Source organism: Ursus americanus, chromosome 14 (assembly GCF_024610735.1).
Source record: "Ursus americanus isolate L20-20 chromosome 14, mUrsAme1.1.p, whole genome shotgun sequence".
Classification (NCBI taxonomy): domain Eukaryota; kingdom Metazoa; phylum Chordata; class Mammalia; order Carnivora; family Ursidae; genus Ursus; species Ursus americanus.
In genome coordinates this window covers 52,930,847-52,945,330 of record NC_142140.1, presented here as the reverse complement: position 1 = coordinate 52,945,330, position 14,484 = coordinate 52,930,847, and the positions used below count along the sequence as shown (strand labels likewise).

General features: G+C 54.7%; 1 protein-coding gene across 2 annotated transcripts in view; it reads right to left on the bottom strand.

Moving 5' to 3' along the window:
• Positions 1–12,834, bottom strand: part of COL5A3 (collagen type V alpha 3 chain) — a 35,921-nt gene extending 23,087 nt beyond the window's left edge. The window contains exons 1-21 of one of the 2 annotated variants that reach the window (XM_087867289.1): positions 12,597–12,834; positions 8,752–8,913; positions 8,468–8,657; positions 8,236–8,392; positions 7,417–7,521; positions 6,945–7,097; positions 5,038–5,157; positions 4,786–4,932; positions 3,674–3,721; positions 3,559–3,600; positions 3,190–3,252; positions 2,544–2,618; positions 2,364–2,447; positions 2,126–2,182; positions 1,979–2,032; positions 1,726–1,779; positions 1,106–1,159; positions 971–1,024; positions 733–786; positions 323–367; positions 162–215 (exon numbers count right to left, since the gene is read on the bottom strand). In XM_087867289.1, the coding sequence (XP_087723415.1) occupies positions 162–215; positions 323–367; positions 733–786; positions 971–1,024; positions 1,106–1,159; positions 1,726–1,779; positions 1,979–2,032; positions 2,126–2,182; positions 2,364–2,447; positions 2,544–2,618; positions 3,190–3,252; positions 3,559–3,600; positions 3,674–3,721; positions 4,786–4,932; positions 5,038–5,157; positions 6,945–7,097; positions 7,417–7,521; positions 8,236–8,392; positions 8,468–8,657; positions 8,752–8,913; positions 12,597–12,684 (1,860 nt within the window). In that variant the 5' untranslated portion in view covers positions 12,685–12,834. The remainder of the gene's footprint in view (positions 1–161; positions 216–322; positions 368–732; positions 787–970; positions 1,025–1,105; positions 1,160–1,725; positions 1,780–1,978; positions 2,033–2,125; positions 2,183–2,363; positions 2,448–2,543; positions 2,619–3,189; positions 3,253–3,558; positions 3,601–3,673; positions 3,722–4,785; positions 4,933–5,037; positions 5,158–6,944; positions 7,098–7,416; positions 7,522–8,235; positions 8,393–8,467; positions 8,658–8,751; positions 8,914–12,596) is intronic. The other variant, XM_087867290.1, reaches the window with a different exon arrangement.
• Between the last annotated feature and the right edge of the window lie 1,650 nt (positions 12,835–14,484).

Sequence of the window (14,484 nt, the reverse complement as noted above, 5' to 3'; positions counted from 1 at the left end):
GACCCGGGCAGAGACCACACAGGAGCCTGAGTCTGAGACACCGAGAGGCACAGGTGGAAAGATGAGTGGGCAGAGAAACCAGGTAACGGAAATGGACACGCAGAGGGGACAGAGGTGAGAAAAGGACAAGTAGGGATGTGGACAGATAGTGACATTCTCACCGGACGTCCCAGGGGACCAGGGGAGCCTCTAGGGCCGATCAGTCCTCGGGGGCCCTGCAAGGAGGTAGGAGCATTATTCCAGCATCGCTGTTCTGAGGCCCCATGAATTATGACTCCCTCCCCTGTTCCAGGTAAATGGTCCAGAGGTCCCTGATACTCACTGGCTCCCCAGCCTGGCCAGTGGGCCCCGGAGGTCCTTCTGCTCCCTGTGGGAAAGCGTTCATCACTTGGTGAGGGGGGAGAAGAAACACGCAGGAAACCACCTTCCCTCATCTGGACAGACTCTTCCAGGGGATCCCAGAGTCAGAGCTTGAGGCAGTAACCAACAGACTGAGCACACGTGATTCAGTCCAGGCCCCTGACCCCAATCCTGGGCCTGCAATCCTGAGTCTCACCTACTAATTCTGGTACGAGCCCCCAGCTCTCAGTCTATCTTTTGGAGCCCCACCGAGGTTCCTGACCCTCCAGCACAGACTCTCGCCTCTCATCCTGTCCCCTGAATACTCTATTCCTCTCTAACCCTCATTCTGGCTTTCTAGCTTCTAGACCATTCTCTCTCTTCCAAACTTACCTTCTCACCATCCTCTCCTGGGGGGCCAGGTTGCCCCACATGGCCAAAGTCACCCTGGAGTTGGGAACAGAGGGGAGTTCAGAGTGGAAATGTGGGGATAGAGACCAGCCCCCGAGGAAAGGAAATGAGTCACAAGGGATGAGGGCTCACACAGGGATGGAGGCTCTGATGCTGGGGGTGGAGAGAGTGCTATGAATATCAGGAGGCTTGATGTGGGGGAGAGGCCTCACACACTCACCCTTTGGCCCTTCTCTCCAGGCAGTCCTGGCAGGCCATCAAAACCCCGATCACCCTGCACAAAGAGACACCACCTGAGCCCTGAATCCTTGACCTAACAGTCCCTCCAAGTCCCAATCCTGACCCTATCACCTACCTTAGGTCCTGTGTCCCCTGGGAGGCCCCGAGCCCCATCTGCTCCCGAGCGGCCCTATCAGGGAGGTGACAGCATCAAGATACCTATTACTATTTGTTGAGTACTTTTCTCATGCAGAATCCTGGGGGATTCTCTGTGTACCAGTTTAATCTCCCAAATACATCTGAAACCTCTCCATTATTCTTTATCTCCAGGCCCTTTGTTCTAGTCCATGTCACCACCATCACAAAAATCAAAATCCTCAGTCTCCACTAAACGTCCAGCTTGTGTTCCTCATTGCATTTAGAACTGTCCGGAATTATCTTGTTCATCATCTCCCTCAGTGCACCAGTCTTTTCTTCTGCACGTGCTGTTCCCTCTACTTAGAATACCATTCCTCTCCTGTTTACCTGGCTATACCTCAGATCTCAGCTCAAGCATCATTCCATCTAGAAAGTCCTCCTTGACTCTGTGACCTAGCCAGATACTTTTGTGCGACTCTCAGTAGAGCTGCCATTCTCTGTCCTCAATGCTCTTATTCCACCAATGACACCAGCAGACCCTGGGGGCATGGAGCCAAGGCTCATGGTGCATGTTGAGGGATGGATGAGAGATGACCTAAAGACCTACAACTTACTTACCATCTTTCCTTCCCGGCCAGGGGGCCCAAGAGGTCCCTGAAGGCCTCGGGGACCCTAAAAGAGAAAAACAAAGGAGGAAGAAAAAGGAGAATAAGAAGGAGGAAGGACTTATTTTAAATCATTCTCTAGGGAGAGCAGTAATTGCAAAGGTATCCTCAGCCCCTTTGTCATTGTCCTCAAATAGCACTTTATCCTGTGGCTCTGGGAGAAGACCCTTCCCATCCAATCCCGTCCCCATCCCCACCAGTCTCACCTGTGGCCCCATTTCTCCCATCTCTCCTTTCTGACCCGGATACCCAGGAAGACCCTTGGAGGAAAGAGAGATGAGGTAATGGAGTTGGAGGGAGGTTCCCCCCTCCACTGAGGTATCTCCCCTCCTCCATACAGACTCCTTACTCACCACAGGGCCTGGGCGCCCAGTGAGCCCTACTGGGCCAGGGGGACCTTTCATAGACAGCTGGAAAGATGGAGGGGAACAGAACTTCAGGTCTCCCAAAAATCCCAACACCCTCCCAAAAGGCATCTTCAGGAGACAAATATCCACTGCCACCTGACTAGCCTTCATTATCTCCCACCTCTGTCCCTCTCTCAATGTCCTCCCATTACCCCCTGTTGGTTCTTGATTATCCTCTACTTACCTGAGCCTGTTGCAGTACTGCCTGAGCCTGGGCTTGCTGGAAGGAGACTGGGGGTCCTTTGAGGGAGCTGCTTGCAAACTGGAACTAGGGGGCAGCTACTCATGAGAGGAGTCCAAGGAGAGGCCCCCTCCTGGGTCAGGACTGAACCCCCAAGGATATGCCACCCTATCTCCCTCTTACCGGCATCATGATTACAGTGCCTGGTAGACCCCGGATCCCATCGATGCCAGGGACTCCTGGAAGGCCAGCAGGACCCTGAGAGAGGGAAAGACATAGAGGGGGATGGACACAGAGAGATAGACAGAGACAGAGATGAGAGAGATAGAGAGGGAGAGGGGAGAGAGACACAGAAAGATGGAGGCAGGGAGAGTGAGAAAGAGAGTAGGCAAAAGAAAGACAGAAAGAGGGAGGGAGAGTCATAAAAAGTGGCAGAAATGGAAAGACAGAGAAGACAGAGGTAGAGAGATGGAGAGAAAAAGGCAGGGAAAGACAGAGAGAGAGAAGAGAGAAAGATGGGGAGGTAGAGGAATGGCAGCAGATGAAAGAGAGAGAGACAGAGACAGAGGGAGAAAGACAGAAATTAAAGACACTCAGGGATAGAGACAGATGGAAGAGAAAACCAGGTGAAGGCCCCCAGAGAAAGAAGACAGGTGACAATTCACAGATGGGGAGAGAGATGAGCAGGTAAGGTCAATGCCAGCTTCAGCATGATGTCCTCAGTCCCTGCCTCTCAGATCCATGTTCAGACATACAAGTTCCCAACTTCCGCTTCACAGCCTGAAACCTCACACCCCCAGAAGGATATAACCCAGAGGGAGTTTCTTACCGGTAGACCAGGGTCTCCAGGGAATCCTGGGGGGCCAGGAGGGCCTGAGGGGCCAACCACCCCCTGTTGGGGACAGAGGAACAGAAGTCATAAGACGTGCAAAGCTTGAGCCAAGCCAACTTCTAACCCACCACTGACCCTGACCCCATACAGATCTCCTTACCCATCACTGAGCCATCCCTGGCCCCTCAATACTATACTGACCCACATCAACCCTCCCACCTTACATCCCGACCCCCATTTTGACTCATCCTATGAGCTGCAAACCATATCTAATGATATGGCAACGTTATACCCCAACCCTCCACCAGGGGTTCAAACACCCCAACTAGAAGAGAAAGGAAGAGAGGGAATGCAACCATGACTCACTCGGGGTCCTGGGGCTCCTGGAGGTCCCTCAAACTGCTGTCCCTGAGGGAGAAATGAGTGTGACCCCCATCCTAGCCCACACTCCTCCACCTCCTCCTAGCCCCAAGCCCCTCACCTGTTCAATCACTGCTGGTTCTCCTTTTGCTCCCTTCTCTCCAGCACCCTGGGACAGGGGAACGAAGAGAAAAGAGATGTGAGTCCTGGCCACGGTCAAGGAGGAGAGTGTGGACTTTGGAGCGTGCTGTAAGGTCCTAATCCTGGAGCTGCCTCTCACTAGTTGAGTGATAGGGAGCAACTTATTCAACTCCTATGGCCTCACCTGCAGAGGTGAATGATAATTGTATATAATTGTATATAATATCCCATGGGAAGAAGAATAAATTAAAACAATGGTTAGTACAAAACAAGCACTCAGGGTAAGTTGGCTATGATTATTCCCCTCCTCCCTTGTCCAACACCAAGGCTAGAACTTGGGCCCCTTCCCTGTATGCACTATTTTCCTAAGCAATCTTATCCAATCCCTTGGCTAAAGGCAGCACCACTCTGCTGTTGATTTCCAAGTCTTTATCGCCAGCCTAGACCATGTCCCTTGAACTCCAGAATCTTCTAACCAGTCACCCACTTGACATCTCCATTTGGATGCCCAGCAGGGGTTGCCAATTAAGCACATACAAAATGAGATCCTTGAGACTTTCCACCTGCTCTTCCTTTAGGCTTCCCCATTTTCCTCAAAGGCGTCACCATGCATCTACCAAGACATCTTTGCATCTTTCTCCATGTCCAGTAGCAAGAGCAAAATGGAGCATGGCCCAAATCGGTCCACTTCTCTCTATCCCCACTGCCACCACCCTCATCCAGGTCACCAGGCTGTTGTTGCACAGACCACTGGTTTCCCTGCTGCCCCTCTGGCTCCCCCTACAGTCCAAATGCTGTTCGGCAGCCAGACGGAGCTTTTAAAGCTTCAAATCAAGACCATGCTCCATTTCAAGTGGCTTCTCACCATGCTTGGACTAAAAGCCAAACGCACCATCCTACCCACAGAGCCATCCATTAGCACAGTTCCTGTCACATTAGCATCCTGCTAATATTTGTCAACTACAGTGGGGTAGTGGGAAGGCATTCTAGGCAAGATCAAAAGAAGGCAAAAGAAAATGTGGTATGTGGCTCCAGGCAGAAGTCCCTGCCACCCCGCACCCCCCCCCCCATAATCCAAACCCTCATACTCACAGGAAAGATCTGGAATTGAGTCTGTGATGGCAGTTCTGCTGCCCAGAAGTCAGGGCCCATGGTGGGGCCACTTCCTTCTTTGTCCTCGTTGGCTAACTTAGTCTCCAGGGTCCTTAGTTCGGTTCCATTGTCAGGGTCCAGGCCTGCCTGAGGACATTGGGACAGACCAAAGTTTGCTCCTGGCCTCCACATTGTCTGCCACCACCATTGCTCCAGGACTTTCCCTTCCAGCCCCAGACACTTCCCACTGACCTCTAGCATGGTGACATTGCGGCCAATGGTCACAGTAGTGGTGATGACCAAAGGTGTAGGAGTCGGAGTCGGAGGCAGAGTTGAAGCTGGCGTCTCTGTTTTGGGGATGTCGGTGGAGGTCTGCAACAGGGACAGGAGTATCGGGTCTGGGTCATTCCAATAAAGACAAAAAGAGAAGACAGGCTCTGCCCCCCAGGAGTGCCTAGTCTGGGGAGGGGAACAAAGGAGGATTCCCAAAAAACACCAGGGGAGTGTAAGGTAGGGGGCTCGCCAGTGGATGCAAACGTGTGCTGGCTAGACCAGAACAGCCAGCAGGGGGAGGCCTCTTGCATGGAAGAGGAGAAAGTCCGGGCCAGGTCTGGGAGACCTGGAAGGCAGAGCGGGGCTGGGGCCAGAGCCCAGGGATCAGAGTCAAGGTCCAGAACTCAGGGCCAGACTTCTGGAAGCCTATCCTATGTGTCTTCTCCCAAGGCAGAGCTCAGCGGTCAGCCAGGCAGGCCACAATCAGAAAGACTTGGACAGCTGCAGAGGAATTTGGTCAAGGGCACAAAGAGGGTTGGTAGAGGCCCAGGTGAGGGGCTGGGGCTGAGGGGTTCTTTTTCTGGGCCTGGTGATCACTTCTTTCTCTCCACTGATCCTGAGAACAGATGTAGTGCAACCAATGACTCTCCCCCAACCAGGGACCTCAGCCAATGGCCTGCACCAAGGATGCCTACCCAGTGACCCACCAGCTAATGATCCCCTATTAATGGCCTCCAGTTATTCCTACAACCAGTGACCCATTAGTAACTCCAGTAACCCCAATTAATGATCCCCATCAATAACCCCTGACTAATGATCCCCACTAAGGGACTTAACCAATGTCCCCTCCAACTAATAACTCATATCACTGGCCTCACAGCAGTTATTCCCATAACCAGTGACAAATCAGTTGTCCCCTAGTCAATGACTCCAACTAGTTATTCTTCCATCCAGTGACCTCCCCAACCAATGACCCTAACCCATGACCTCCTCTGCAATAAGCACTAGCTAGTGGTCCCTCAACTAATAAGCCCTACCAGTGACCCTTAATCAATTATTCCCCTAACCAGTGATCCTCCAACAATGAATACCCATGAGTGAGCCCAATTATTGCTCCCCAACCAATGACCCCCAAACAGTAATTTCACTAACCAATGACCCATCAATGACTTCCCAACTAATAATCCATCAGGGACTCCCAAACCAATTATCTTATCCATGACCCCTTGAAAGTCATTCCTTCAACTGGTGATTCCAGTTGGTGACCCCAATGCCTTTTAATCAGTGGTCCCCCACTGATGACCTACCTTCCCAACTGATGATCCCCAGCAATGACCTCCCACCATTAACCCAGTAACAGCAACAGTGGTCTCTATCAATGACTTCCAACATGATCTCCACCTAGGAACCTCCCAAACATCGACCTCAATCAATATCTCCCTATAGTGACCCCCAACTAGCAATCTCTCAGGAAAGCCAAATAATACCCCCCAAGTAGACTCCTCCAATGAATAACCCTCACCAATGACCCCAACGAGTCAACCCCAAACAATGACACTCTAATGAACCATTATTCACCCCAGCTAATGGCTGTCCTTAACAGTATCCCTCATCAAGTGCCCCCTAATAATAAGGTAGTCATCTGGGTATGCCCCCTTCCTCTAGCCCCTAAAACTGGATGTTGGGGGGCAGAGATGGGAAAACTCTTAAGACAGTACCAGCCCCCCTCCACACATATACACACAGTTATCAGTCAGCTGAGAGAGGTCAAAGGTCAGGGATTGGAAACCAAAGGCAGAAAGCTTGGATGAGGCACCAGCAATCAGTGGGAATCAGAGACCAGAGGTCAGACAAAGAGCAGAGGTGATTGGCCGCAGATCCCTTACCTGGTTCTCCAGGGAGCCAGGAGGTGGGCTTGGCGTCAAAGTTTCCTTGTTCTTCTTCTTCCTTCCCTTCCCTTTACGACCTCGCCCTTTTTTCCTCCCTTTTCCCTTCCCCTTTCGTCGAGGGGGAGGAGTTTCTGGCTCACTCTGGGGGACCTGGGAAGAGGACCCCCATCAGGTCCAGAGCCCCTCAATGGAGGCCCCATTGCTCAGTCATCTGGACCATGCTGGCACATGGCCCATTGGTCCTATGTTTTGAAACCAGGGCTCACTCAGCCCTGTGACCTAAGGTCAGTCATGATCTGGGCTAGGAATCACTCAGTTATGTGACCTAGGTCAAGGTCACTCATGCCTAGGATCTTTTTGAGGGCAGGAGTCACTCCGTCCCATGGATAGGGGTCAGTATTCACTCATTCCTGAGACCTGGAGCCAGGGATTAATCAGCCTGTGACCTCAGGACAAGTCCTTCACTCACCCCTGTTGTTATAGGGTCCAGGTTGTCACAGCCAGGAAGGTATCGTTCACAGGCCTGGAAAGCAGCCTGAGGATCTGGGCTTATCAGCAACTCCTGAATATCTCCCTGGGGAGAGGATGGGGGTCAGGGAAGGGAGCCACAGGCTGACTCTGACACCCCATCCCATGCACCAAGGCTCCCTCTACCCAAAGCACCCTGAGTATAAGGAGGGGGTGGCCCCACCACAGCCCCAGCAATCCCTCTGCCCCTCAAAATTCAGAGGAGGAAGATTCTGTCATCGTCACACCAGATCACAACCACACAAACCATACCCCACAACACCTGTCCTATCAGAGGCACATTTATTCCTTTGCTCTCAGGCACATGGTGATGCCTAATCTGTGCCAGGTGCCCTTCCGGGGTTTGGGGATAAGGAGGGGAACAAGAGGGATGTGGTCCCTGGCCCATGGAGGGGACACATCTCACAACCACACACAGTACAGCCACCACACCAAAAATACATCTGCCACCAGCCACATAATGCCAGGCCTTGCCAGCACCCAACATCACAACTGCCTGCATACAGTCACACACCATCATAACCACCGGTGTGGTCCTGCGTCACCAGCTTATTCTCCCACAAGTCAAGCGTGTGCCATCATGCACGACTGTTCTGTGGCTCTACTCTCACACACCACGGGGATGCACAGTGATGCGTGCCGCTCCCTCTTCTCAGCTTCCTGGCACAAAGGTGAAGCTGGACATCTCCCTTTTCCTATCTCTTCTCCCTATTCAGGCTCCCATCCTCTGCCTCAGTTTCCCCTATCACCGAACCCCTACCTCAAAAGTCTCCTCCCCGAGGTCCTGGGTCCCCAACACAGTGAGTCCAGCTGTGCTGATGAATCGAGGCCTCTGGCCCAACGTGGGGGGCTGAGGCTCACAGTCAGCCACCAGAGTCACCATGCTGCCATCCACACTGACTGCCACACGGTGCCACCTGCAAGGGGACAGTCTCAGTGGGGGGTGCTTCTCACCCCACTTCTCTCTGGACCCCAACTTTCCCTGTACTCACCTGCCGTCCACGAGATTGACTTGCTGGGGGAAGGGGCTGAAGGAGTCACCTAGGAGGCCCAGAGCTGGCCCCAGAGCCAGGCCCAGCTGCCGAGTACCATTCTCATCATAAATGGATAGAAGGACAGATTGGTTGGCTGGCTGGCCCCGCAGAGTGATCAGCACAGAAAAGTTCTCAGGAAAGTGCCCGTCTGAAAGGGCAGAGGGAATGGGGCAGCTTAGATGGCCTAGCAGGGACCCATGCTCCCAGAACGACCCTCTCCAAGCCCTCCTGCACTGACTCACCTGGAAAGAGCTCCCATGTGGGGATGCCAAGTGTGCTGGCCTTGCCAACCCTGAATGCCCGGTCACCCTCTGGGACCCGCTGGGGGCAGAGGCCAGGCCCCTCAAGGACCCCAGCCTGGCCCCCTCGCACACCCAGGGCCTTCAGCACATCCACAGGGCCTGCTGTAGAGAGAAGCCAAGGTGAAGGCAGTTAAGACAAACCCAGGACTCCAAGTGAGTAGCTCAGATTTAGGGAATTTGGCCGCCCGCTGTGTTTGTGGGTCAGGGAGAAGGAGCAGGCCTGGGACCTGCACCCACCTCACCACCCCACAGCTGTTCCAGCTTCATCAGCCTGTTGACTCCTGTTTTTTATTCCCCCCGCTTTGTCTTCTGGTGAGGGAAAAAAAAAAAAGAAAAAAGAAAAAGAAAAGCTGACCTACTTCTGGGATGAATCAAGGCTTCCTGGCCTGAGCCCCAGAGCCAGACTGTCCCCTTCTCTGCACTCCCCCGCACCAACTCCCTGGGGCTGCTTCCCCAGCCTGAAGCCCCCTGCCAGGGGAAACCCACTTGGAGAGGAGGGGCTCGTTGTGTGTCTTTTTCCTCCACCTCCACCCTCTGACCTCCTCCTTTAACCACCACTTCCTCTGAACTCCTCCTCCCCGACCATCATCACTCATGATCTGCTCCCTTTCACCACTACCTCTCCTGAATTCTTCCTTCTGACCTCCTTCTTGATCACCATCACCCATGACCTCCTCCCTCTGCCTATACCAGTCTCCTCCATCTGACCCGTGACCTCCCCATTTTATCACCCTCTCTGACCTCCTCCTTATGATACCTCTCTCTAATAACCTCCTGACCTCCTCCCTCTGACCCTATCCCTCTTATCCCAGGAAAGGAAGGAACTGGTCTGGCCCAACCAGATCCGAATCCAGGCCATCCTACCAGCCCCACCCCGCACAACAGGCCAGTGCTAAGTGGAACCACATGGCTTGGGCAGGAGAGGGTGGGGGCTTCCCCTGGGCCCAAAGCCCCTGCCTGCTCTCCCCTCCCCCCCAGCAGACTGTCCCACTGACCCCCTGACCCAGCCTCTTGGCAGGAGCTGGTTCTGTCAAATCTGCCCATGACCTCACCCTGGGGGCGGTTCTGCTGACCTCACCACTGGGAGTCAGGGTGGGGGGCCAGACTTGGGGGAGATAGGGTTGTGGATGAGGGACCCCCATCCCTCAGCTCCTCCTGGGTCAGACCCTCCTGGGTCAGACCCTTCATTCTCCAGACCTTACAGACCCTTATTCCAGCCTCAGCTCACTCTTGCCCCCAACCTCTTGTTCTTTCTTTCTTCTCTCCCCTCCCTGCCCTCTCTCTCTGTCCCACTTTCTGTGCTGGTCTTTCCAGGTCCCTCTCGGCATCCAACTCTGAATCAGTGTCTCTCTCTCTCTTACTTCCTAGCTCTCTCTCTTTCTCTCTCTGTCTATTGGTATTTCATAGATATATATCTGTGTGGATTACTCTCCCCAGCCCTCTCACTCTCTCTCCATCCACGCCCCCCAATTCTGCTGCCACCACCAGCTCCCGCTCTAATTGCCTGTTCTCTGGCTGAGCTGTCATTAAGAGGTATTTGGGTTACAGTCCCCTGGGACTAAGATCTGGGCTCCCAGGCTCTGTCAACCACAAGGGTCACTCCCCCATGGAATGATCATCCCAGCTGCCCCCCCCCCCAGGCTGGGGCCCAGTGGAGGGCTGAGATCTATGACCCCATACAATGTGGCTCTCCTCTCACCCAGACCCCTGTCTCTATGCTGTGGGAAGGGGTGTCCTGTTGACCAGCTGCTCATTCACATTGAAAAAGTCCTTCCCAGCACCTAACCCAAATGTCTCCTGCTCCAATCCTGCATCTCCTCTGTAATGACCTTTCAGAAACTGACTGCCCTTTCTTTTCGTGGCTGGCTTTGTGACAAGGAGACACACAAGAGGCATTGAGTCCTGCCTGCAGGGCCAGAGGGTGAGGGTCTGTCAGGGACCCAGCCTGACCTTCCCCCACACTCTCCCCTGTGCTGATCAGGGCCCCAGGGAGACGTTGGTTGGGGTCTAGGATATGAAGGGAGGCAGGCAGGGACTAGGCTGTGACATGGCTGGGATCTCCTCAGAAAGGTAGGAGAGCACAGGTGTGAGTGTGTGTGCCATTGTATACATGCATGAGATTGTGCAAGCGTGTGCGTAACTCCATAGAGACCAGGGAATGGCTGAGCATGTGATTTGTGGATGTGTCAGTGTGCGCCAAGTATCTGGCCTCCGATGGAGACTGGGTGCAGTTGTCTGGTGTGTGGCTGGACGTCCATTGAGTTGTGGTCCTGGCAGTGAGCAGGTGATGCAGGTGAGTCTGTGACTGTAATAGATCAGACTCGAGATGGGGGAATGTGGTTATACGTGAGAGTATGGCCAAGTCGGGGAGTAGGTGACTGGGTGTGAACGCTGACCGGGTTGCGTGGATACCAGTGGAAGCACGTGCCAGAGCTGCAAGGCGTAGGAGGGTGACAAAGGCTGTGACCCTGTGGCGGGTGGCTGCTGGGGTTGCCCGGGGCGTGGGCACCGGTGTTTAACATTCCTGGTGTCCCAGAAGGTTATATTCTGAATGGATGCCTGAGATTGCACGACTGTGTGGATGTGTGAGCATGGGAATGGGACATGTGCCAATTTGGGATGATCCACGTGAGCAGGCACCTCCCTGGACTCCAGAGAAAGTGAGAAAGTATAGGACGGTGTGTGTGTGTGTGTGTGTGTGTGTGTGTGTGTGTGTGTGTGTTGGGGGGCTGAGTTCACATTAGGGAGGGATTTCCAGAAGGGCCTAGCCCAGGCTCTCTGAAACCAGGGATGCCACTTGAGGGACCACGACCTTCCCAAACCCCTGGGCGCCCCCAACCCCGAACCCTGCGGGCGGAGCGCGGCGTCCAGCCAGAAGCGCGCAGCTGGGCGTGCGTCAGCGCTGACTCACTCGTCCGGCGGCCCCCGGGACCCCTTGAGGCCCCTGAGAAATTCCTCAGGAAAAACACCCGGGGCTGGCTCAGCGGGGGGGGAGCAACTTCCACTTCCGCCCCCGCCCGCGCTCCGCCCCGCCCCGCCCCGCGCCCCGCCCCGCCTCGCCCCTCACCGCGGCCCTCCCGAGGCCCTGTCCATGGTGCTGATCCCGGCTCTGGGGAGCGCGGGGTGGGGGGAGGGGAGAGAAGTGGGAGCAGAGAAGGTGGGGGCGCGCCAATTGGAGGCAGAGGAGGGAGAGGAAGAATAGGATGAAGCCATTAGGGCAAAGGAAACTCTGAATTCCCGATTAGCCCACTCCCATACTCGTCCCCACTCACCATCACCCTCAGAATCATCCACTCAAGTCCTCCTGGGCCATTATTTACACCCCCAAACACAACCGAACTCCTCATTGGGTCACCCAAAGACAATCACACGCGTAACACACGATTACTCTCTAAGTCAGCCCCACACAGACACACCCACAACACAATCACACACTTGGCCATCGCACATATTCATACAATAATCGTCAACTCCCACACCCAATTTCCCACACCCAATTTCACTTCAAATGGCCTCACACACATTGCTACACACACACCTATAAATTGCATTCATTCCAACGCATCCACCAGTAAAACTCGGTCACACGTTTCCCGCCTCCCCTCAGCTGTCACACCCACAAATCGCCCAGAGTCTGATACGCGCGCCGAAACACAGCACCCCCGCCACGCGCAACACTCACGCCCGCCTCTCACTCCCCCCATTCCTGACTCCACCCCATCTTTTGGGACCTCGCTAGATCCTGCACTCCAGATCCGATTCCTATCTCCTCCTTTCCGGCTCACCGGCCTGTGTCCGGAGCAGAAGCTGCAGCGAGGCCAGAAGCAGACAGAGGCTGGCCCGCGGCTGGCCCAGGCCTCGGCGACTCCCCATCCCGGCGGGGCCCACACGCAAGGCGGGGACCGGCCGGGGCGTCCACGGGCGCGGCGACTCCTAAGGCTCCGGGCACTCACTAGCCGCGGCCCGCTGCACTCGGGCTCGGCAGGAGACTGCAGGAGACCCCGCCCTGGCCTCGCCCTGCGCTCCAGCGCCCGGCCGGGCGGGGCTCGCTGGAGGAGGGGGGTGGCTGACAGCTGGTGGGGGAGTTGGGAAAGTTTGTGTGGAGTGCTGATTGGCCGGCTAGGGCTGGAGCCCTGGGCCGGGAGCCGGGCCCTTCTTGCCCCACCCCACAGTGGAGGAAAAGGGTCACTCCCACCCAGCCTTAGAATTCGGGGTCCCAGACTTACCCCAAACCCTTTCCTCCTAACAGGCTCCCTCAAAAGAGATCTTTGCCTCATTCAAACCTTCAGCCTCATCCAGGCCCTAGAATTAAGGCCTTATACAGCTTTATTCCAAATCTTTTCTGTCTCACCCAGGCCCCCAGATGGGGTCCCAGCCTGATGCCAAATTTTCACCGACTTGCTTTACCCCAGTGGCTTAGCCGCACAATGGGAGGTACCAGCTTCATCCCAGGCCTTCCCTTCGTCTCTAAATAAAAAATCCTCATCCCACCTCCAACGTCACACCCGATTACAAGATGGTGTTCCCAGCCTTACCCCAAACCCTCATTTCTCCTCCCAAATTCCAGAATTGGATGTCCTGGCCTCACCCCCAAACGTTTGACCCAGATTCCAAAGCACAGTTTTCAATTCCCCCAAACCCATTTCCATCCCTAGCCCTGATTCAGGTCCCCACATGGATGCCCCAGCCCCAATTCCAAATCTTCACATACGCCCCCATTAAACGGGAAAGTCTGGCCCTCCTTCAAAACAGGGCACTGCCTGAGGGAGAGGTGGATACCTGCCCATTCCTGGGGTGAGGTACAGCTGCCCCTCACCCTACTGGGACCCCCCACTGTGAAGCTCGCTCCCCCCAGGGGGTCACATGGAGCTGTGTGTGCAATTGAACTGAACGAGTGCAGACTTGCGGGATCTGAGGGAGCTTCTGCAGGGAGGAACCTAAGGGGCGTATCCTGGGCCCTGAACTGCCCTGCCCTGGTGAAGAGGGAGAAGCCGGCAGTGTCTCCCTCCCAGCCTCTGGCTCCACGGACAAAGAGTGTCTGTGTCCCTGGAGAGGAGGGGCGGGGCCCCATCTGGCCTGAGGGTGAAATGGGGGCTGTGGGGTGGGGAGAAGAGAGGGAATCTCCCCAAGCTGCTCCTCCTCCCTCCTCAGGGACCTCAGAGGCTAAGACTTCTCCTGCTAAAAGATTCTCCTAAAGAGAGTGCCCCGCCCTGCCTTGCTGGGAAGTTCTTCATAGTCTACCCCCATCTTCTGACATATCTATGCCCATTCTCCTCTTTGAAAGGAACCTTCTGGAACCACACTCTTTGTCCTTTTATCTCACTCTTTCCCTCTCACCAGAGATTCTTTCCCCAGAATAGACAGGGAGAGAATGCCCCTGCTAATTCCCCCAGCCCTGATGATTTACAGTCATATAAAAAGCCCCTAGTTGTCAGTGTAGCAGTGAGAAGAAATTTTTGACAGATAAAGGAAAAAGGCTATTTTGAGGTTAAAAGATTCCCCCCCTCCGCAGCTGCCTGCCCAGGGTCAGTTCAGAATTGGTGTCTTCCGGGGCCCCTTCACCTTGCAGGGGATTGATAGGAGGGTGTCTAGGAGGTGGGGGGATGAAGCAAGGATGGGTGATGGGAGTCAGGTGCTGGCCAGCAGAGGTCACCCATCCAGGGAGAGATCAAC